Source organism: Cydia strobilella, chromosome 4 (genome assembly GCF_947568885.1).
Source record: "Cydia strobilella chromosome 4, ilCydStro3.1, whole genome shotgun sequence".
Lineage (NCBI taxonomy): Eukaryota > Metazoa > Arthropoda > Insecta > Lepidoptera > Tortricidae > Cydia > Cydia strobilella.
Window position 1 is genome coordinate 9,521,335 of NC_086044.1, and position 25,384 is coordinate 9,546,718.

At 36.0% G+C, this 25,384-nt stretch overlaps 1 protein-coding gene across 1 annotated transcript; it reads right to left on the bottom strand.

Moving 5' to 3' along the window:
- Positions 1 to 24,922, bottom strand: LOC134740958 (serine/threonine-protein phosphatase 1 regulatory subunit 10). Its single transcript, XM_063673633.1, has 5 exons — positions 24,455 to 24,922; positions 19,049 to 19,146; positions 18,487 to 18,761; positions 15,307 to 16,434; positions 1 to 1,713 (listed from the first exon to the last, which is right to left on the bottom strand). Exons 1-5 carry the CDS (start codon positions 24,455 to 24,457, stop codon positions 224 to 226), a joined length of 2,994 nt encoding a protein of 997 aa, XP_063529703.1. The 5' UTR covers positions 24,458 to 24,922; the 3' UTR covers positions 1 to 223.
- Positions 24,923 to 25,384: the final 462 nt, after the last annotated feature.

A 25,384-nucleotide genomic window follows, 5' to 3' on the forward strand; every position in this document is an offset into this window, starting at 1 on the left:
TACAAATATTAATTCAATTTGCAACTTTTATTTGCACCGTTTTATATAAAAGCTATCCTATTTTATGTACAAATTTACAATTAAAATATAATTACCAGTCTTTACAAATCAATTACCTAACTTATCTTCATTTTACTCGACAATATATACTTTTAATAATTTATCGAGTCCAAAATAGGTTTTAAAGCTAATTATAATTACACAACAGTAGCATTACTTAAGTTTAATATGGACAATTAACACCAGGATGTAAAAACGTGCAGTTGTCGCCTTGTCTACAGGATCCTTTTCTTTGAAAATATATACAAACAGGCCTTTTGCTTCCACGAGAATGCCCACCCCTGCCCCTTGGGGGCCCGTCCCAGTTGCCTGAGTTTTTGCCACGCCAGTGACCGCTGGAACCACGGCCTCTCATAGAACCACGGAAATTTCCTGGACCAGAAAATCCATCAGCGCCAGGGGGAGGTCCCTGTGGACCAGTCATGTTGAAATCGGGAGGAAACATATTCGGCTGCATATTGAACCCATCTGGGACCATTCCAGGAGGGAACATGCCATTCGGGCCGCCTACAAACATTTCTGGAGTCATCATCATGTTTTCAGGAGTCATCATTATACCTGGCGGCATATTTGCTGGAGGCATCGCTCCTGGCGCGAGCGCTCCCGGTGGTATTCCAGGGGGCATACCATTTGGCATCATTTGAGGCGGCACACCGTTTTGCCAATCGCCAGGCCCCATTCCAGGCGGTCCTTGAAATCCAGGCGCGCCTGGGAAGGGTGCAGGTGGAAAGCCGTTCGGGAACTGTGTCATATTACTCGGGAACATTGCTGGCATATTAATATTGCTACTCGATACTGGAGGAGCATTGCCTTTAGGTTCTGGCCACGGCATGTTTCTGAAGTCACTGGTAGTATCTTGATTACCAGTAACATCTTCTAAAGGAATAGTAGTTGGTTCCGAGTATGTATGCGTTTCGGTGTCAGGTTCTAATGGAGAATCAGGTATCATCGATTTATGGAAGTAAAGGGGTTGTAATGTACCTTTCTGCCGAATAGCTTGAATGTCTTTTTCTTTGCTATTTTTCCCATGGTCAACATGCACTTGTCCTTTCGTATCAATAGGCATTAGTGGTTTCCAGCTTGTTTTCTCCTCCATAAGATCTTCACTACTAAGATTCCTTCCCTTTTGGAAAGCGTCTCTTTCATGTATCCTTTCCAGATATTTCATATCTGTAAACGTCTTAGTAACATTAACCCTTTCCGTTTCATCCAGCTCAAAGTATTGAATCTCTTCTAATTCAGCTTCTGGTTTCCACTTTATGCTCTTCTTGGGACCTTTCCTCTTGTGATAACATAAAACACCCTTTAAACCGTTCATCGTCACAGTGTGCGGTTCCGCGGTGTCCATGGATTCCTCAGCTTCTTTATCCGACGAGTCTTTGTTGTCATTGCTAATATCGGTATCCTTATCGCTTGGTTTATCTTTATCCTCTTCCGTATCCAAAGTATCCTGATAAAACTTAGGCGGCACAGATTTGTTTTCGCTTGTTGGACTGGTAACGGAATTTGGAGTATGCGATGGGGAGCCATCAGTGGGCGCATTTCCATCTTTAGAACCGCTGGTACGTCGTTTTCTCTTCTTTGGCTCCTTTTTGTTAGTTGCTGATGCATTAAGGGCATCCATAAACATGTCGCTCTCCAATAACAGGATAGCTGTAACAACGAAAAATATAGATATTTAATAGTGTTCCGTAAATCCGTACTACGAAAGCCTATCGACTTGGTACAAGTCGACTCTGACAGTTCCGAAATGAAGGTACAGTCAAAGACAAAAATATCGATACAGACAAATGGCTCAAAAATATGTGAACACAACTTTATTGTCTAAGGTGTAAGAGCGTACATATATTTTTGAACCTTTGGGAATGTATATATAATTATTTATGCCCTATTAATTTAAAAAAAATCAAAAACGCAGCAATTAATAAACACCTAAGCAATAGTCTCATGTCCTTTGGCATATAGCTTAAACCTTCTTAAGACAACAATGTATAACATATGGGTCCATAATTATACACAATTCATGCCATTTACTCATTGCAAAACATAATATACCTATTTGTAAGTTATTATTGAGGGAAAGGAATGCGTAGCGGCAAATTAATGTAAGTATATCTGAGTTTAATACCTGCTGCTTACATGATGAAAGTATGTCGTATATCTGAGTTTAATACCTGCTGCTTACATGACGTAAAGTATGTGAGTATAGGTACAGAAAATTTTCAAGCTTTAAATCAGAAACAAGTTTGTTATTTACTCTTTATCAATATTATTTCGAGCGTTATCCATTCATTTGTTTTCACCAAATTATTGTCAGTTTCTGTCGGTGTATAAGCCAAATTATGCCGTAATAATGTCAAAATGGACCGAAGGGAATTTCCAACAAAACAAATTCGACGACGTCATACAATTATTAAATTGAGTAGGTACTTATTATTTTAGTACTACTCGCACCTACATCGTCATGTATCCGTGAATTGATATTTGCCACAGTGTATGAACCTTATACTAATCCGTAAACACGATCTACGTTACGGAGGTTGGCACGTAGACTTATCAGTGACGTATAATAGGCCAGTACAGTTAGCTTATCTTGCAGTGATAAGCGTAACTTTTAGTCTGTCTTTTTCCCGCGAGTCGCGGCAAGACGGGCCAGCGTGTCTAAATCCAACAGATGTACATTAAAATACGAACAGCAAAACTATTAGCTTAGCACCTATGCATACGTATTTGTATGCATAGGTGCTAAGCTAATAGTTTTGCTGACTATACGTATAATAAGGTCAGCATGTGGACAAGTCCTTATAGAATATAAAGTGTCGATTTATTTATGGGTCATGATACTCATGATTGTTAGGTATGTATAGCCAAAGAAGTCAAATAAATTGCAACATATCCTTATGTACACTTAATATGTAGGTACCTAACAAAGAAGTGTCGCAATAAGTTTGGCCACTTTGGCTGTCTCGTTTCTGTTTACATCGCTCGGTGGTCGAGGAATATAATATTAAGTAGGTAGTCGCTGTAGAACTCTTCCGTAGGTGTCCTACGCATACAAAACAACTCTCAAGAACAATATCAGCAGGTCACTTCGTGTATGGAAATTTCTAGTGAACAGTTTTCATTGCTCTTGCGTTTGGTGTTACAAGTAGGTAAACGATCTCCTTTGAACATTTTATATCTAGATATACATGCACTAACAAAGTCGAATAGCCGTATGGCCTCAGTATATTAAAGCCTAGAAACAAAGCTCGTTTTGAATACGAAACTCATAATAAGCTAGGCAAAACAAACTTGTGGTTGTCCTTTCATTTTGTATTACGAACTAATATTTTTTTAATATGACATGTAGTTAACCAATTTGCAAAGTGAATAGCGGTCGAGCCATAGGCAAAGGTTTCAAAAGTAAAGGCGCGTTCATTTAACGCCGAGCGAACATGCGCACCAACGAAATTTGGGCACAAACGCCATTTGCGTACCAATTTTCTGGTCCCACTTCGTAGTGCCCGTAAGGACAGCCTTTACGAAGTAATATAAATATGGCCATAGGCGGACAAGGAAAACTTTGACCTTTAATGACGCAAAAGTAGTTAAGTAATACGAAAAAAACCGGCCAAGTGCTAGTCGGACTCGCGCACGAAGGGTTCCGTACCATTACGCAAAAAACGGCAAAAAATCACGTTTGTTGTATGGGAGCCCCACTTAAATATTTATTTTATTCTGTTTTTAGTATTTGTTTTTATAGCGCGCGGCAACAGAAATATATCATCTGTGAAAATTTCAACTGTCTAGCCATCACGGTTCATGAGATACAGCCTGGTGACAGACGGACAGATAGACAGCGGAGTCTTAGTAATAGGGTCCCGTATTTACCCTAAGGGTACGAAACCCTAAAAACTACAAGATGAGCTCACGGCTGTAGCAATCAAGTACAGATACGGAACAGGGACTCGGCATACTTTAAACGTAGCTTTCTAACTGATATTCAGAAGGCTAACCACTAACACAGGTGGAGTTTGACTCCGATGTTAATAGAAACGTACCGATGGGTCAAGTTATATTAGTCTATTCTGATAAATTCCCAGTGCTGGCAAAAAATATTAGAGAGTAGATAGGTACCTAGGCAGCTCATGATGGTCATAAGCTCGCTCTGCAAAAACCATTATACTTCTAAAGTGAATACAAAAACCGGCCAAGTGCGAGTCGGACTCGCGCACGAAGGGTTTCGTACTATTACGCAGAAAACGGCAACAAAATCACGTTTGTTGTATGGGAGCCCCACTTAAATATTTATTTTACTCTGTTTTTAGTATTTGTTGTTATAGCGGCAACAGAAATGCATCATCACCGTTTTTACCCTTGGGTACGGAACCCTAAAACGTAGCGTGATTATTTTTTGCTGCTCGATCGAATGATCTAGCTAGTCACTAACTAGTCGGTAGGTATATAGTGCTCCTGTGTATAAATATGATGCTTTCTATATATTTATATCCATGTATAAATATAAATATAAAAATATACTACCTATTTGGTACCTTTTCATCGGTAAACTAGGAACTGCACCGATTTTGATGAAATTTGCCAAGTAAGTTTTATTTGGCCCGGTGCTTGGACATGGTATTACTTACAGGTAAATAAAAAGGTTAATAGATTAATAGTAAATAAAAATGTTGTGCAATACCTCCATATTAAAGTATGAATACATAAATAAGAAGGGACGGCGTTAAATAAGCGAATTAGATTTTCTATTTTTTTTTTGCTTATATAATAAAAATATACTTAAGGCATAAAATTTGGTAAAATAATATAAATAAACACAAGTAGGAAACAAACTTTTTGCCCAGGCATTTTTAATTTCGACGGCCGGTTATACTCTTTTACGGCTCGAAATTTTACATCCGATACCGCAAATAATAGTAAAAACAAAAAATTGCTAAATAAGAACTAGGAGTGATAGATTATTCCTAATTATAGATATACAATAATTGTTAAAAGCCATGAAAAATGTGACCGATCTGTAATCGAAAAGGTACAGTGGACGTCAAAGAGATGTTTACTCTTTTCAACCTTACGCCTTTGTAATAAGGCGAAAAGTGTAAACTTATCTTTGAAGTAGACTGTGAAACCTGATTCTTAAAAATCTGGACATTCTTGGGCTCATTCTACTCAGAATCGACAGCATTCTCCATCCTACCATTAACACATTCACTGCCCACAACGCACATGTGCGTTCACCGTCATACAAGTTTGTTCCTAGGCCACGCAGTGAATGCGTTAAAAAAGATGTCCATTCCATTACGTAACATTTAGTCTGATTTTTTTTTTCATTTGTATGTGCGTGACGTAGTGGAATGTACAATTTTCATACAAATTCTTAGGACATTTTTTAGGGTTCCGTACCCAAAGGGTAAAAACGGGACCCTATTACTAAGACTCCGCTGTCTGTCCGTCACCAGGCTGTATCTCATAAACCGATAGCTAGACAGTTGAAATTTTCACAGATGATGTATTTCTGTTGCCGCTGTAACAACAAATACTAAAAACAGAATAAAATAAATATTTAAGTGGGGCTCCCATACAACAAACGTGATTTTTTGGCCGTTTTTTGCTCAATGGCACGGAACCCTTCGTGCGCGAGTCCGACTCGCACTTGGACGGTTTTTATTATAAGGATTTAATATGCTAGTGATACCGAGTTGAAAGAACCCAAAAACACTAGGATCTGTGAGAATTAGGTTTTCAATATTTATTTTAGAAAACGCCCATCCACAATGAAGTATTTAAATATTAAATAATTACATAACCCAAAAAAAAACTAGGTAAGTAGGTAGTACATAGTAAAAAATCTGCCAAGAGCATGTCGGGCCATGGTCAGTGTAGGGTGGGTTCCGTAGTTACCATTCTGTTAGAATAGGCTAAATGGGGGGCTATTAATTAGTAAGTATCATGTATATATTACAAGCATAAGGGAGTACCTTCGCAGCGCTTTGTACGTCTTTTAACTAAGATGAGAAGACTTTTTGCAAAAACTCGAAAACGGGACTGGACCGAACATGTTCGCTATCTATACTCCATTGTTTTCATTGAAAGTATTTGTTAAGCTTTTGTTTTACGATTTTTTTCATATTTCTTGGACCCATACACATGGTTCAAAAGTTAAGAGGGGCGGGGACGGGACTCATTTTTTTTCTTTTGCAGTGATTATTTCCGAAAATGTTTACATTATCAAAAAATGGTTGTTGAAGACCCTTATTCATTTTAAAAGACCAATCTAACGATACCCCACACCATTGGGTTAGGTAAAGCGAAAAAAAATTAAAAAATCAAACATTTTGTATGGCAGGTACCCTAAAAATTTTGCAGATTTTATTGTACCGTTCTGTCGCCATGCATGATTTACATATGTATCCATGCCAAATTGCAGCTTTCTAGCACTAACGATCACGGAGCAAAGCCGCGGACGGACAGACAGACGGACAAGGCGAAACTATAAGAGTTCTTAGATGAATACGGAAGCCTATAAATCACCAACTTTCAGTTTTCACAAAATTTGATCACTAAAACCACGGTGAACTATTTTAAATTGATCAAGCCTTTGGGATTGCACGCTGAAGGGTGTCGGTATGCAACAAAAATAGACTACAGACATAAGATAAAGACTGGCCAATAGCATGTCGGGCCATGCTCAGTGTAGGTTTCCGTATTTACCCGTCCGTCACATCACAATAGACTGTCTTCAACGGGGGTAGTAGTAGTTTGCGATAAGTCAAAAACGGCTTAACTGATCACTTTCACGATTTTTAGGGTTCCGTACCTCAAAAGGAAAAAAACGGAACCCTTATAGGATCACTCGTGCGTCTGTCTGTCTGTCCGTTCTCCGAAACTACTGGACCAATTAAGTTGGAATTTGGTACACATATGTAAGTTTGTGACCCAAAGACGGACATGTAACGTAAACAAATAAATTTTAAACATGGGGGCCAGTTTTGGGGGGTAAATGAGAAAATTTAAAATTAAAGTTTTTCAAACTATATTGTGTTACATATCAAATGAAAGAGCTCATTGTAAGAATCTGAAATATATTTTTTTGTAATTTTAAAATATATAGTTTAGAAAATATTTAAAAAAAAAATGACCATTCCCCCCCTTTATCTCCGAAACTACTGGCCTAAAATTTTGAAAAAAATACACAAAATAGTTCTTTACCTATAGATGACTGGAAAACCTATTAGAAATGTGCAGTCAAGCGTGAGTCGGACTTAATTACTTAGTTTTTGATCCGACCCCTGACGTGTTTTTTATAAGACATTTCACTCACGTTTCACATATAAAATACATTGTTTAAATTGTGTAATGTACGGAACCCTTGAAACGCGAGTCCGACTCGCACTTGGCCGGTTTTTTTAATATTTTATGGACATGTGGTTTAAAAGTGAGGGAGGGGGGAGGGACATTTTTTCTTTCGGAACGATTTTCAAAAATATTCACTTGAAAAAAAAATACCACCCCACTTTTCGTGTAGGTAAATGAGAAAAACCCGTAGTTTACAAGATATTTCTTGAACCATATTAGTCATATTACCAAGTAAAAAATCTCTCTCCAATCAGATGTCAATCATACACCTTTCGCTGTCAGTTGTTATTTATTACCGAAAAGCGACCAGGCGCTGCTTACAAAGTGGCTGATCGAAACTGAATTTAGTTTCAGAAATTAAATATTCGACCTATGCTGATAAGACATTTTTTATGCGTAATATCAGAACACCGTGGATTTGTTCGCGCCCACCCTGTATGTGAGTCGGTCTAAGTAAGCATGTTAATTTAATTGATAATCAAATTAATAAAGTTAAGGCAAAATATCAAAATATATATTGTCCATAGTGACAATTAGAGCAACGCAAAAAATAAATTTATTACTAATTTTTATATTACTTACTTTAGGTGCTATAATGTAGTAATTAAACTTTTTTTTTGCGTTCCTCTAAATTCGTCCATGAGTATAGACAACATTCTACTTTTTTTACTCTGATGCCACGGCTGATAGGCGGGCTGAGAGCTGAGATATTCATAGGTAATATTTCTCCGTATTATAAACGTACAGTCAACGAATCATAATGAATCAATTTGTTATCTTCTACGACAGTTCTTATTTAGTGATATACATGTCAGGTATTAGGTTAGGTACCTAGTAGTTAAAGCGACAAGGTTCTATAGAGGCCTTAGAAATCAAATTGGTTGACTGTACCTATTGTATGTCTACATCTACGTATGAACATATTACATTGTTTATTAAAATTATTTAATAAAATTAAATCTTGCTAGTCACCCACTTCTACCAATTGGGTTCGGTTAGTTAGATTTGGTAAGCAACTCAGCAGATTAAAATCCCATGAGCTATCCATAGTTAGCAAAAACGCTTTTTATATAATAGAATATAAGGCTCTTGTTTCAAGTGCATCTGCTACTTCCTACATTCAGTTACAGCTCACATAGTCATCTTGAGAATACTAATCTCAAACAATAAATGAGAATTAATTGAATTAAATGAATTACGCCTCTGAAATCTTCTTCCTCTTTATAGATTAATTCTAATGCATGTTTATTTGTATTTAACATTACATTTTAACTTTAACATTACATGTAATAAAGATTTTGTTTTGTTTCAAAATTTAACGAAACAAATGCAACTATGTTCCTAGATATCTATGTCTGTAGTGAAAGTAAAACCAGCTCGTCAGGAGGCCGATTCGAATTTTGGTCATAATATTATGATCCCCATTTTAATTATGGTTTAAATTAAAGATTACAATACTTCGGTTGAAACAGTACTACACCATAGGTAGCATGTATCATTAAAAACTTGTGGGTCCCTAAAAAAATATTAATCACACTTGTTTCAAAAGTCAGTCGTGTTTATACGTGAGAAAGTGATATTAAATTAATTGAAATTATAAATATATCTTACAGAAATTCGCAGTTCTTGTTCAAATATTAGAATACACATCTGTGGTGCTATTGTTATAATTATATTAACTTTGTTTAAGTCTGTCTGGAGCGATGATAACGTACACTTAAGTAGGCACTTAATGCACATTCAGTTGTAAGCGCACTTAAATATTATTTTGTCACCATCCTTAATTACCTATCATTGCTAATAGGAATAGTTTGATCAAATATAGGTTTGGCTGTTAAGGCTGTTAGGTGTTGCAACTGACTGTACTTATGTTTTCTATGTGGCTACCACCAGTTTGGCACTGACATAAACGCTATCGAGAACGTAACTTATGGCTTATGGCTTAAAGGACTTATGGCTCTACCAAAAAAAAAAAGCTAAATTTCAAACGGCTGTAATTTTATTTCTAAGCAAGATGACCGCGGTCAAGTCTTATTATTATATTATATATTCCAATAAAAATAATTCTGGTTTTATGCCATGTGACGTTACTCGCCTTACACCGGTGAATAGAAGAGATCACTGAAATTTGGTAAGTATTTTTCCAAATGGAAGAAAAATTTCAATATCCTCCATGCTTGCTTTCGAAACCCTTAAAATTACCTCGAAGTTTTCTGCATTTCATAATAAAATTAATAATAACTAATTAAGTACGTTGTCTCTTGAACAGAGGCCTTGAAGCGGCGGCAAACCTCTAGGAACAAGTGACCCCTAGACAAATCGGAAAGTTTGGTAATAGAATTTGCGCCCGCCCCCGCATCCGCAGGCCCGTCAATATTTATCGCGAAACATTGGGGTACATATGCGGCTAAACAAAATATAAACAAACATAGTATATAGATTCGTACAAAAGTTAGGATAGCTAAAGTAACCGAAAATTTGCGTTATTGATTTCTAGGCAAAGTCAAAATCATACAATTTCTTTCGTACAAAAGTCGCATAAGTCGCATTGTAATAGACGAAGAGCAAAGTAAGACCGTCTTGCAGTGCCGTTCTCTCGACTATTAATGGGCTCAAATCAAGAGTGTTTTAAAAGGGAAGGATAAAACAGCCAAATAACTTAAAGCTCCAGCAGGTGTTGGGATGGTGCGCTAGGAAGAAGCAATAGGCACTCCTACAGAAAATTTAATAATAAAAAAAAAACGGATAAATATTTAAATTAATTTTTAACAAGCAAGTAGTTTTTAGGGTTCCGTACCCTATTACTAAGACTCCGCTGTCCGTCTGTCACCAGGCTGTATCTCATAAACCGTGATAGCTATACAGTTGAAATTTTCACAGATGATGTATTTTTGTTGCCGCTATAACAACCAATACTAAAGAGTACGGAACCCTCGGTGGGCGAGTCTGACTCGCACTTGGCCGGTTTTTTTTAGGGTTCCGTAGTCAGTCTTTCTGTATGTCCGAGGCTTTGCTTCGTGATCGTTACTTAGCTGAAATTTGTCATGGGTAATAAATCAACCAATCCGAAACGGTAGTAAAATAATTTTTTTAGGGTACCTCTCATACAAAATGGATTTTTAGAATTTTTTTTCGCTTTTATAATAATAATGTAATAGTGTGGGATATCGTTGGATAGGTCTTTCAAAATGAATAGACTACAACAACCATTTTTTGATTAAGTGATTATTTTCGGAAATAATCGCTCAGACAGAAATGTCTCCCCCCTCTTTTGAACCATGGGTCCAAAAAATATAAAAAAAAACGTAAAACAAGAGCTTAATATATACATTCAATGAAAACTAAGCAAATATAATCGGTCCAGCCGTTTTTGAGTTATTGCAGAAAATCTTCTCTTCTTAGTAAAAAGACTTAAAGCGCTGCGAAAATATTTATACTCCCTTTTGCTTGTGTGTACATGATACTTACTAATAGTCCCCGTTTAGCCTATTCTGACAGAATAGTAACTACGGAACCCTACACTGAGAATGGCCCGACACGCTCTTGGCCAATTTTTCAATTTGAAGTTGTTTTTTTTTTCGGTACATCCCTTACATTGTATGCCTCGCTCGTACTCGCAGATTAGTGCGAGCGAGAGGAAAGTAAATTACGTAGACGTTAGCGTATATGTCAGTTTTGACATTGTCGATGACTCATGGTACGGGTACTATTCAATTTACAGCTTTGTTTAAGCTTCTAACATCCAAAAATAATTAGATTAACCAGTCACACACCCTGCACACTTCGAAATGATAATTTATAATAACCCAATTCCTGAAATCGGATAGGGAACGAAATCAGATAGGCTTTCGTTACCCAATGGTATCATTACGATGACGAGTTATGGCGATTGATCTTCACATTGGTTACAGATCCGCACGCCGCTCCGGTGTGCGTGCGGGACATCCCTATATACTTAGCGCTGTCTCGCTTACACAACGGAGCGACGTGTGGATTCGCATCAGTGTGATAACCGCGTGTGCCTAAAAATAGTGGATTGCAGCCAATAGGATAGTTTACCTTACCTGCTGCAAATTAACTTGCTGCCCAACAATTTATGCTTTAAAGTAGGGTCCACAGCAGTTTGTAATGTTTCAGTAATAGTAGATACAAAGTTGATGTCACTACCCGTACATTCCTTGTTGTGGCGTGGAATTGCGAGTCGAATAAACCCTACTTTGAAAAATCGCTATTTGTTTGTCACAAACAATTACTGACTGTATATCCAGGGATCGATTATTTATTTAATTTTAATTGCTTATATGTATGTACATACATACGTCAGGTCTTCAAGTAGGTAATAATAGAATTTTCTCAATACATGGGTATCGGGTGCAGGTGTGGTTATTACACTTATTACGTACCTATTTTTTTCGTTAATCCCGGATTTAGCGTAATCTTGCTATATTAAGAAATGTTATGTATGGTTTCACAGTAGGCATTTATTTATATTAACCTAATATACAGAGATACTTAATTGCCTACCAGCGGGAACAGCCAAAATGCGATTGTACGCTTTATATTTAGATTCAATTATTTTGTTCAGATATATATGCAGGTATATCGTCTAATCTTATTTAATGATTTTATTAATAACAAGTTTTATACATATCTACATGTTTATTAACTTTTAACTGATAATTTTTAAAAAATGCTATTCGCTTTTATTTTGCAGCTAGCTTTTATATCTATGGATGTGGGCGAGTAGTTCAGGTTTATTAATTTTATTGATTTATTTAATTATAATTAATTGGGCTTTAATGCAGTTAAGAGTGTAGTCATCAATTGCACCAGTGATATTAGCATATGCATGATTTTTGGTTATGTCTAATGGAGGTCAAATCAGCCAATGTCCCAATTTACTTATAGATGCACTGTACACACTTTTGGTATGGCATATGGTCAGTGATCGTTTATTTTTTTATACGGTTCAACTATAATAATTAGAAATATTATAATGCAGAGTCAGTGGGCCAAGTTTTTATAAGTGGGACAATTTATACAGCGTGTATTTTTAATACAACTGCAAAATGAAACAAGACGTAGGTAACTAATGCAGTGACTAGATATTCAAAGATTTTTTTATAATTTTAGCTTAATTAAAAGAGCATAATTATTTTTCGAGCAGCAATGCATTGCGTACCTAGTCATCACTTGTGTATGACAATTGTGACGTCGCGTCAACAAGTGCGTTTTGAAAAAAAAAAACAACCGAATTGAGAACCTCCTCCTTTTGAAATCTTGAAGTCGGTTAATAAATACAAAGTAATGATGATACAGTAACGTCTAAAATATCGATACGGACAAAGTGACAAAAATATGTAGACACTACCTTATGGGCAATAAGGTCGTGTATACATATTTTGGTCGTGTATATTATTTTATAGAGAAGCATACTGAATTATTTTGTAAGGAAAAATAAATAGTAATTTTTAAATATAACATGATGTACCAGTGGAATATGATGTTTCAGGTGTTTTTTTTGTAATAATTGCGTGCTGAAATATCACCACGCAATCTCTACTTATCTTTATTTTAAACGGCGCACTTACTGACGTGACGTCAAAACTGTCGCCAGTAGTTATACTACGTATAGGGAACGTAGAGGGTCCCCCTTGATTATTGGCGCGTAAATGTCAAGTAAGTTTCCGATTTACCACAAGATGGCAGAACCAACAATGCGCAAGGGAGCGTGCGTGCACTGTAGGGGGCAGCACCTGCTTTGGCGTGAAGTGTCATGTTTAAGTTTCCAATTTAAGTAACAAGATGGCAGACCCTTCAACATGCACGGTCCCTATACTATGTACGCAATACACTGCTGCTTCGAAATAGCGTCAAAGCCTAACAACAAGTCCTACTATTTCATATCACTATTTAATACTGTTCATTGGATTTTCCAATTATGTTCTCAATATATTCATTTATTCTGCTAAAAGTATCAAATATGAAAGGTTTTAAAAAAAAAAACATTTACCTTGTAACGACAAAGCGACGGATATACCTTCTCGTTCATATACACCGTGGGTCCCATGAACGAGATAGATTTAACAACGCATTCCCGAGCTCTTAAATAAAAAAACTAATTTAAAACAGTTTACAAAAAAAAAAAAAACCGGCCCCCATGGTGTATTTTTGATAATTCATGATCTACTCTCATACTATTTAGCCTTTGCAATCCTACTTCAATACAGCTGGATCTATTAAAATCACGTATCCTCTCAGTATAGGTACCGAATGTATCTGACAAGCCAGAGATAAACATGTCACCTCGGAGGATCATTGAAGATATAAAGCAACCTAAATCAAGCGACTGTTTTATAAAGGCCTTGAATGAACAAAACCATCACAATCTAAGACTGAGGACCTTGTACAGCAGAATATTTTAATTCCGGTCAAGCTACCTCAGACGACGCGCATAGATTGTAATTGTAAATGTTGATCCGGACACTTCTTAAGGGGCCCACTGACTATCAGTTCGCCGGACGATATCGGCCTGTCAGTTAGAACAAAATTTTGACAGTTCCGAACAACTGACAGGCCGATATCGTCCGGCGGACTGATAGTCTGTGGGCCCCTTTAAAGAGGATTCTTCAGTCGCGTTGCCATCTCCTTACCTTATTCATAAATACAGCTACTGGCATGATAGACTAACTCGAATTCTACCTTGATATCAGACTAGTAAATTGCAGTTAGAACAAAATAAAAACAACAAAAACGACAAATTTGCGTGCTACCCTACAATAAAATTCAGGGTTTAATAAGCTCATATAGCTGATTAGTGCCTTAAGTCGATGTCAATGTCTCCAGTTTGAGAAATCGCGGTATAGAGCATGACATAAATAAAAATCTTTCGAAACCTGATATACTTATTGGCTTCCTTATAAGAGTTGAAGTCCATGCGTTACTCATTAAATGACAGACTGACGAATAAATAAATGGATTCTTCATACTATCGTTGAAGACCTATTTTGAATTTTCAAAATAGAATTGTTATAATTTTGACATTGCATTCAGTTTAATAATCACTATTTATTTGGTTCTGTTGCTGTCACAAATTCGAAACTCCGGATACTTAAGTGGAATTTTATTTTAAGCACCCTTTATTACGATTTTTGGCATCTAATATTCTTGTATAGATAGTTGTGTATGACGTATGACTCGGTGTGTTCTAGCATGTGTATTGATACTAAATCAAGTCTGTACACGGTCAACAATTCTTGTAAATGAAGCATTTGCACTAGTAAGAATTATGGACCGCGTAATTAAGTCATGTTTAGAAAAAGAAAATAGTATGGAGCCTTTTGACACAAGACAGTTGTTACTTATAATAGTTATAATAATTCAGAGTATTTTTTTTACATACAGCCAATATTTGTTACTCAGCGATATCTTTCAATGCCATGCCAGTCGCATATTATGTAATGTACACTATGTCAAAAACTATCGTAATAGTAGCTTTATTCCTTTTCATATGGACCTTGGTTGTCTGACAGCCGTAGATTCCAGCCGTAGAGACCAGTTGTTCTCAACAGCACTGCAGCGAGTCTTGCACGGAACCAATGAAGGCGCGTGCCGGGCTAGCGTATGCACCTCACGCTTGTCTTTGAACAAATCAGGTCAATATTCAACGAAAGAATAGTATTAAATCACCGTTTATTTGTAATAAATACTTTACAGACAAAAATATCACTTTGGAACCCTTTATGTTATACATTATTGACTTACCACTGTCGAAATATCTAATTAAATATTTAATAACACTCGAAGGCACTTTGCTTTGACACGGAGCGAAACCTGCAAAAATAAAACAAATGAATAATGTACCAATACAGTTAATAGTAGAATGATACTTACGTTTAGGTTTAGGTGGTATCAATTTTATAGCGCCAGGCTTTTCAACAGGTTCGACAGTTTTTGGCTTTTTCTCTGGTGGAGTTTCGTTATGTACTGGAGATGGTCTTTTAGGTATTGATACTGTGGGTGGTAACGCAGGGGGAGGAGGCTTTTTATTCAAAAGTGAAGCTCGACTAGGCGGAGGTTTAACTTCTTCTTCAAGACCATGCTTTCTAAATTTTGAATGAAACGTTTTTACAGTCTTAGGCTTAGGTTCATCTGGTTTTCTAACTTCTATCGATATTGAAGGTTTTTCTTTTTTAACATCACTCAATTTCGGTATTTTGCCTAATTTATGAATAGATGGAGGTCCTGGTTTTTCATCAGACTTTTCATTTGTTTTTTCGGAGCTTTCCTTCTTCTTTTCACTTTTGTCATCTTTAGTTTTCTCCTTACTCTTGCTTTTCTCAGACGATGACTTGCTGCTACGTTCTTCTTTTGATTTGCTACTGGAAGAGCTGGATTTTTCACTAGAGGATCTGTGTCCGCTATCGCTTTTGGACTTAGAACTATGAGAAGAATGTTTACTTTTATCTTTAGACCTATCCTTACTGCTATGGTGACTAGGACTATCTGATTTGCTATTTCTATGTTTGTCACTAGAAGATACAGATTTACTCGAATGTTTAGAGGAACTGGATTTGGAACTACTATCATGCGATTTTCCTTTTTCTTTAGATTTGCTTTTGTGTTTATCTTTAGGTTTCTCCTTATCCGAGGTTTGTTCGGCAACTTTATTATCTGCGTCATCTAATTGTGATAATATTTGCTTTCCATCTTTTAATGTAATTTTCAAAACAGGCAAAGTTTCTTTTTTGTCTGACACTTCTTTATTGTCGTCAAGTCCATTAATTTCTATTTTCTCAGTAGATAATTCTTGCTTGACGTTTTCAGGCTTTATTTCTAATTCATCTTGATCTGTTTTATCAAAGTCGGGAACGTCAGTTTTTATAGCTAAGTCTGTATTGATTTCTTTCTGTGCGTCTAATATTATTTGGGGGATCTCTGCAGATTGCACAGGTATAACAGGTTCACCTTTTACGGTTTTAAGCCATTGCTCCACTAGTTTTGAAGCAAGTGCTCGAATAGCTACAACAAAACATATTACATTAAGTAAAGCATACAATCAAGCCACGTGAAACTGGAAAATCCGCTTTAGGTAAATATACAGTTATAATAGTTTTAGAAATAACTAGGTGCTGCCTAGTTCAAACTTGAAATTTACTAGGAATGGACAAATTACTAAATCGTGATAGCATTGTTAGTGTATTTAGCCCATATTCTACAAACGACAGAAAAAAATATTTTTTCTACAGAAACATTGTACAGTCGAAGGCAAAAACATCGATACAGACAGATGGCTCAAAAATATGTGAACACGACTTTATTGTCTAAGGTGTAAGAGCGTACACATTTTTTGAAACTTTGGGAATGTATATATATTTATGCCCTTGACTGTACATACAGGATGTTAATTTAGTCAGTCACCTGCAGTCCTGCAATAATTTACGGGGTGAATATACATGGTGGCAAAAAATAAGTGCATTCCCATCGCCAGGGAGGTTTTGGGGTTATAATGAGCAACTTTTACTACGGGACCAAACCGCAAATCGCGAAAAAAAATTTGGCTGTGTCATACATTTTGGCTGGTCCATTTTGTATGGGAGGGTAAATTTTTTCGCGATTTCGTGGTTGGTCCTATAGTAAAAGTTGCGTAGTATAATCCCAAAACCTCCCAGGCAACGGGAATGCACTTATTTTTTAGCCAGCCTGTATAGGTCATACTGAGCAACTTTTGCTATCGGACGGACCAACCCGGAAATCGCGAAAAATAATAATAAGACTCGCATACCAAAGAACTCCGTATAAGATGAATAAAGTCTAAGGAAAAAAACGTGCCTCGGAAACCAAGAAAATATGATTCTCGCACAGATGGCGCTACCACGAATACCAACCTTTGGCCTATTCTCGTTTAGATGGCGTTGAGGGTTTCGTTTGTTATTTTACAATTTTAACACATATCAGTGAAAGAACATTGGTCAAAAATCATATAAAAATAATAAAGACAAATAAAAAAATAATTTTTTAATACAGTTGCTCAAAAAGTGCTACTTTTCGTGGCTGTTTAGCGTGCGGAAAGTTGGTTTTCGCGAACTAGTGCTTTTTACTTTCCAATTTTTTTAAATTTATACTTTGTTCCAATTCATGACTACTTATTGATGAGTGTTTATATTAGTTGCCTTTAAACGTCGTAATCAACATAAAAACCTACTGTTAATGTAAGAATACGAAAAATATGCATATTTCATATTTTATTACTTACCTCTTCATCATTATAAGTATTATAACACGTTTATTTTTTAATGTTGAAAAACCGTTCTTAATAAGTTGTCTGAATGGAACGGAACGCCTGTCAAAGAAGAGGCGTATTTTCTTACTGCAAGAATGTTTTAAGTTTCCAAAGGCAACATTCGATATTGTTTTTATAAATATACGATACACAAATAATCGTAAATAACGATATTTAGGTAATAATAGTACAATGTTTTAATATTTACAATTGTTTCTGTCTTATAGAACATGCATTTAAAAAAAACTCATTGAAGTGGGTCCAATAATAATAACAAAATCTATTCTAGTCAAATAAAAGCTAGAAAAACACCTCTTCATAATGTCAATGTCAGTGATGTCACAGAATTATTAATATAAAAAGTTTCGAATTACATTCCTTAATACTTGTTGCTTTTCTTATTTTTTCGCAACTGTATTAAAAAACGTCGTTCGATACACGTGCGGATATGTCGTTCTTCACTCGTCCCGAGTCTTGCCACTCGCCTACGGCTCGTGGCAAGATATCTCGGTACTCCTGAAGTAATGACTTACTCTCCGCACTAGCATCGAAATGTACTATATCCATATATATATATATACATTTTTTGATATTTTTAGTTTTAATCGTGTGTGATAGATGGCAGTCAATTTACTGTGACTACAAAATTTACTATGACAATTCCCTTCTATCCTATATATTCTCTTTGCCCATACAAAATATAAAAAAAATCGTGATTTCGGGGTTGGTTCCATAGTAAAAGCTGCTCAGACTGACTAAATTAACAATAAATATAAAAATATAAACCTTACCAAATTGATTGCCCTCCTTGGACAATTCTTTGACGAGTTTAGGGCAATTATTTGTTTTTAAATGTTCTATGTCGACAGGACATAATAGCAAAAGCTCCAATAGTTCTCGAACTAAGGGCCAATTTTTGGCGACTATACTTTCTGTTAGCCACATGTGAACAAGTCGCCAGCCTCCTGATCCCATAAATAAACCCAATAAATCAGTTTCTGTACATTTCAATATTTGAATATATATGCACTTAGATACCAATTTTTTTGAAAATTTTGTCATAAGGCTGAAAAAAAAAAACACTTATTAAATAACTATATGTATGTATTTTAACTTGTTTGTTTTATGTGTATTTTGTGATAGGTTTCTTTCATTTCATTTGTTACACCTACTAACATTGTTTGTGTTATTAATTTCCGCTACCTTAAGGTTGTCTGGAAGAGATCGCTTTTTAGCGCCTGTTATTTAACTCTACTTGTGTTGCCGTTTTCTTTTATTGAGGTGTGCAATAATATGTATTGTATAAATTATTAAGAAAGTGCCAAAAAATAGATAAATGGAATGAAAACTTACTTGGCAAGCCTCTGAACTTCATCTCTGCTTTTAATACCACCATCAGGAGAGAGGAGTACACTGAGGCAATTTAATAATTGGATCGGGTCTATGCGTGGCTGTAAAAAAACAAATGTTAAGTATATTGCAAAATAGCGTCACAAAGTAATGTCGTTATCAACAACTAGTTCTACGAAGGTAGTAGTAGTTTGCGACTGTTAGGGCCTGTTTCACAATGTCCAAGTAAAGTCCTGAATAAGCTACTTGCCACTTATCTGACGAATAAAATCATCGTTGGCGTTTCACAATCTCCAAATAAGCTTTATCTGCTGGATAAAGTGCTTTTTTTGCAGGAAATTTTATCTGGCAGTTAATTTATTTGTTAATTAGCTATCCAATACTTTACTTGGACATTGTGAAACAGGCCCTTAAGAATGTATTTTACAGTCATTCCATATGACCATAGGCATATGTTGTTTAAGTTCTCACTTCATGCCCTTACCTAAGGTTCAACTGGCTCTTTTAGTATCAAAGAAAGCCTAACTACCCCACTATTATAAATTTACTTTGATAATGTCAATTTGTTTGTTAAAACAGGGCAGTAAAAATAATAAGTCGTTTGGAGCTTTAAATTCATGTTGCGTATTTGAAGGTAATGAGTTATGAGGTAGGAATATTTGTTTTTATGTGGGCATTTAGAACGCATTTTACAGGATTTAAAATTAGGTTGTGAATATAAAATAAACTTCTTCGATTTTATTGGTGTTCAACTTTTTCATTATGAATTATTGAAATGTCATGTCATAATAATATACAAAAGAAAGTACCCAAGACTTAAGGGCCATTTTTTTACGTATACGTATGTCATCGATATCAGTTAATAGTTTATATCAGGTTATCCGTCTGCTAGTTTGCCTCCTATTTCATAAAAAAAAATAAAAAAAAAGTGTGACCACTCAAAAATAAAAAAATATTACAAAAAATTAATTTGTTAGTTTTTAATTCTGCTTTTATTTTCTATTAATATTTGTATACATGAAAAATATCCATGAATTTGACCCGATTTTAAATTGGTTAGGGCAAATATATAAGTGAATGTTGTGCTTCTATAACTTTATTAAAACTGAAAATAGATGGAACATTTGTGGACGTATTTCAAGACAATAATTTAAACGCTTAATTTGGGACTTTGTACAGTGATATGCAATAATATGTTACACAATAAAGCGTGTAAAAATATCTGCTATATTTGTAGAGCCATAAGAGCATATAAAATAAACATTTGCGAACTTTGTTGTTGCAGATATTATTTCCGGTGACTGAACCCGTCCAAAAGCGAAGTGACATCTTTAAAATCTTTATTGTATTTTCATCAAAACCTTTATTTTATAATGAAGTTGATATGTTACAAGTATTTTAGCAAAATATCTAAGCGTGTAGCGCATGTAGAAGAGTCATTTCAAAAACACTATCATACTTGCGCTACTAAAAAAATCTTTGATACTTTTAATATATTTAAAATATGCTAAAAAAAATTAGATGATACACCTCATTCATTTGGTGATTGTTGATGTTGCATACCAAAATAATCCTTTTTTCTTATATTTATTTTGAGGACCCTTTACTTTTTTTAGTTGCAATGAAAACTTTACCCTTTTACAGGTGTTTGACTAAATTCTTCTTGGAAGCTTAATTTGAATCATTTCCCGACATTCGATTGGGCTCTAATTTGATACACTTATGCAGATGGTAGACTAATGATAACGCAATAATTATGACAAAGATAGATATAACTCCGTAATAGATGGATACAGTCTAAGGAAAAAACGTGCCTCGAAAATCAAGAAAATTTGATTCTCGTTCAGAGGGCGCTACTAGTTTTGACCAACTGTCGTATAGATGGCGTTAACGGTTTCGTTTGTTATTTAACAATTTTAACGCATATCAGTGACAGAACGTGGGTCAAAATCATAAAAACAAATAATGCAAATAAAAAAATCATTTATCTATATTTAAATACATTTTATCGTATATTTTTATAAATCTTCATTTTTAGTTTTAAAGTGGTCGACACACGCAGTGAATTTACTGGGGTTACAAAATTTACTATGACAGTACCGCTCTAGTATAAGTTACTCTATGATTATGATAACACTGAGCAGATCTGAAGACCAAAGGTGTCTGTCTATAGAGACTACTTCGTTTTTTTTTATTAGAATAGAAAAAGGGTAAATCTTTGCGTCTTTTTATTGAAAAACGCTATTAAAAAAACACTAACTATTAAACCAAAAGAACATAAATGATCATAATATATGCCATAATATAATTGTTACATATTACCTGCAACTTGTTTTTCAAGTGTTTTTCAATAAAAAACGCAACCCAGTTAAATTTGAGTTTGTTAGAATGATGATTAATAAGTGACAATTAATATATGATATGATATGATTTATTTATCTCACAATATACAATTGCACTTAATTATTAATTATATAGATACTTATTTAATGTAATTATTTTGTATTGATTACCTTAATCCCCTGTTAATTTGTCAATGTCAATTAGGTTGACGAGGGACACCTCGTCCCTTAGAGACAATTAGGTTGACGAGGGACAATAGCTAATTGCCACATTAACATATGGTTCATTGATAGCTCATTTTTATTTTACCCAGTTATCCCTCGTCCAACAGACATTGCAACAAATGGCATGCAAATTTTCGATAATTCCTGGCTAAAACACGGTTCACACACCTTAATTAACTCAATAGCTAACGACAGGGACGCAGCTATATGTTAGATTTTCTGTCGTCATTTACTGAATTAAGTAAGGTGTGTGAAGGGCGAGATCGCCCTATCAAAGGATTTATTCAACCCGCGCCGCATCGCTTCGTTTCGCGTTCGCGTGTTGTTCGCCTACGTAGTACGCTGCGTAAGAGACGGCACACCGCATTGGCCTTTATCTTCAAGGCCAATGCACACCGGCTGCGTGTGCGTAGACGTGCACTAACATTTTTGAGCCGTACACGCACAGGTCATGCAAGCGGTGTGCCGTCTCTCATAAGGATCTGCATATTACAACGCGCACGTGTATGTTAACGCACGCGCACCCGGAGTGCACAAGCCTTAAACGTGCAAAACCAAGCTCGGGTGCGGGGGTGACATCGTCACAGAGTGACGAAACCCCATCCTTAAAAAAAATAGCTCGGGTGGCGCTGCGATCGTTAAAAAAATCGGATCTTGATCATGGAGTTAAGAACTAGTGGTTCGCGGAAATAAAAATCTCTCCTAAAATTGCTTGCTTAAATACTTTATCAATGTTGCAAATTTATCTAATAATAATAATAATTTGTGCCATTCTCAACCAAACGGGTACTTATTGTCGGTTGTCAATAAGGTGCTATTTCCATATGGATTCAATTTGAAATCAACCTTATTGACAACCAACAATGTGATACCTTTTGGTTAAAACGTCACATTTAACCCTATGACCACCAAAGACTACCCTATGACTATGACCGTTAACGGCGTTAATAGACGCGCGCGGCTAAAGCCCAATATCAACTTTCGTACATACAGCCAAGGCTCACGATAAGCGTGTCGTTCAAAGAGTTAACAAAGACGAGCGGAAGCTATTTACAATTTATAAATCCCGTATACGTTGTCTGCACGCCAAGGCCAAATGCAACGTCAAGTATGGCAGATTTGTACTGTTACCAAAACATAATTTCGCTCACAACAACATTTAAATACAATATCAACGCATCTTTAACCAGTATAAAAACAGAATAACGCTGCGTCTTACGTAAGCGAATAAATCGCGAACGCGAAGCGAAGCGGCGCGGCGCGGCGTTCGCGTGTTGTTTGCCTACGTAGTACGTAGTAACGCTGCGTAATGATGACGATTCATTGCCGGTATTTGCATTCAAAGCTAAAGATCAGCGCAACACATGAACACATTTGGCCGTATATGCCAGAATAAGTATTTGTATTGCTACTCTTTTACAAGTTAAATAGCTATAAATGTCAAACCTAAATCAATTTGCAATATATGTTAAAATAAAAACATTAGAATTGTTAAACAGTAACCAAATATGCACCGTAAAACCCGTGTTCTCAATCTAGCTAAAATGCACATTCAATCGAAATTTGATTTGAACCTTAGGTAAATGCAAAAAGCCCCAACATAATGATACCGCTGTCGGTGTCAGTGGGTTATAGCATAACTTTCTAATGACGAGTCAAGTGTCAACGGCTTAATCGGGCCACACTAACGGGAAACGCAGTCGATTATCGCGATAATCCCAGTGTGGCCGTATAAAAATTCCGCCGTCGAATTAACGCGTTTCCGGTTAGTGTGGCCCCAGCATTATGGTATCTTTATGCGAGAAAAAGGCCGAGGACGTCGTTCTCCAAACGGGACAATCCACACTGTGTTCATGCGCTATGGATAGATTTTCAAAATGATTCTTGTGGGGTCCTATCCCGTTCGCACAACTACGTCCGATTTATTCACAAATACGTGTCGTTTTCAAGCAAAAGGTACCACATTGTCGCTTGCCATAAGGACGCTCTGACAGGTTTTTCGTATAAGGATACAAGCAATTTTCGTGCTTATGGTAAGCGACAATGTGGTAACTTTTGATTGAAAACGTCACATATTTTACCTGCAACACATGGCTGTAGTTTTTGCGCAAATGGATTGATACGACACTTGTTTGCAAAACGAAAGAGATGCATCACGAAAGTTATAGCAATGACGGTTTTTTGATTTTGGTCATTCATTAGATTTCCGATTCCAACGCAATTACCTACCACTGTTCACAGCTAAATTACTAAAATGATTTTGATGAAATTTGTATGTCATTTCCTGGAGCTGAGGGGAAATGATACAGATCTAATCCTAAGCGGGAGAAGGCGCGGACACAGCTAGTTGTATATTAAATAATAACCGATACTAGATGTGGAATTCGTTTACGAGGATAGACCGAGGTCAAGTAAAAAAATATACTGCACAAAGCAATCAAATTATTTAATAATATCTATGCTTAATTGAATGTTCGAGATTGCAACATGATTTCTATTTATGCGCAGTATCAACGTTGTATTAAATTGGACAAAGAATCATGTCCGTCATTTCATGTCAATATCGATGAGTCATCTTACTTAAATAGTTTTAGGCCTGTGGATGCCACGGTGGGTTATTAATATACCGTGGTAATTGTTTTAATGAGTGACATAAACTAAACTAAAATCCCAATGTTACAACTTCAACGTATATTACGAACAGTCCAAAGTCCAAATAAAACGAGGTCGTCAAGAACATTCATGCGATCAATATGGCGTAGTTCTCAAGTTTCGCTACAGCTATAATACAAGTTTCTATGAGTTATATTTTTCCTAATAATGTAATACAAATGTAACTTACCATGATGATCTGACAAAATTTTACTTCAGTTTATTTTTATACAGCTTCACGAATGCGCCACGCCCTGTTGTGCCGAGGCAACATGGCGGCTCATCATTTCGTAAGTCAGTGAAATGACTGGTTCTATCTTATGCACAAGAATAAACCACAATTTGAGAGTCCGTACAGTTCCTTATTACTTAATTTATATCACTATTGAGTTAATGTTCCTTTTAAAGACTCCACCGATTAATTTAGGTAGTATGACTATTACCTAATCCTACTACGTAGTTATATATCGAGATACGATTTTTCCTTATAAACTAGATAACTGCATCAAATAACAGTATTATATTATTAATAGATCAAAATATATCAGATACACGCAAAATATACTAGATCAAGTGAGTAAAAATATTATCTGGGTCGGGTTAATGACGCCGTTCAGTCCGTTCGGGTGCACGGCTGGCGAACGAGAGCGAATCGATCGAACGATTCAAGAGTCGTTTCCTTTTCCCCCTCACCCAGAACCCCTTCAACGGCTTCTATCGAATGAATGAGTGAATGGTTCTGTTGGCCAAACTGATTGTTAAGGAATCTATACATGTTACAATTTGCCTTCTATTGTAATCAACCGGGACCGACTAAAGTACTTTCCAGTCACCGTACCCACGGTTTTTGAAAAATACTACAAGCCCCCTCCACACTAGGGAGGGGTGGGGGGGAGGACTTGTAATATTTTTGGGGCTACAGATATGAACCATGAACATTTCGTTTCACGATGTTTCTAACCAATTACATTATTTTCTTCCATAGTTTATAATTAAAATATGATATGTATTAGTAACATTTCTTCTAGAAATAGGGAATATTACGCGAAACTGCGTAGGGGGCGCCACTACCACAATCTGAGGGTCTATCGCGTAACAAGAAAATCGAAATTAGAAATAA

What these genes read in the sequence shown, in the direction of transcription:
- LOC134740958 (XM_063673633.1), bottom strand. An exon ending in CAAGGAGGGCAATCAATTTG is followed by an intron (nt 16,435 to 18,486) that starts GTAAGGTTTATA and finishes GTTTTGTTGTAG; the next exon opens with CTATTCGAGCACTTGCTTCA. An exon ending in GATACCACCTAAACCTAAAC is followed by an intron (nt 1,714 to 15,306) that starts GTAAGTATCATT and finishes TCGTTGTTACAG; the next exon opens with CTATCCTGTTATTGGAGAGC.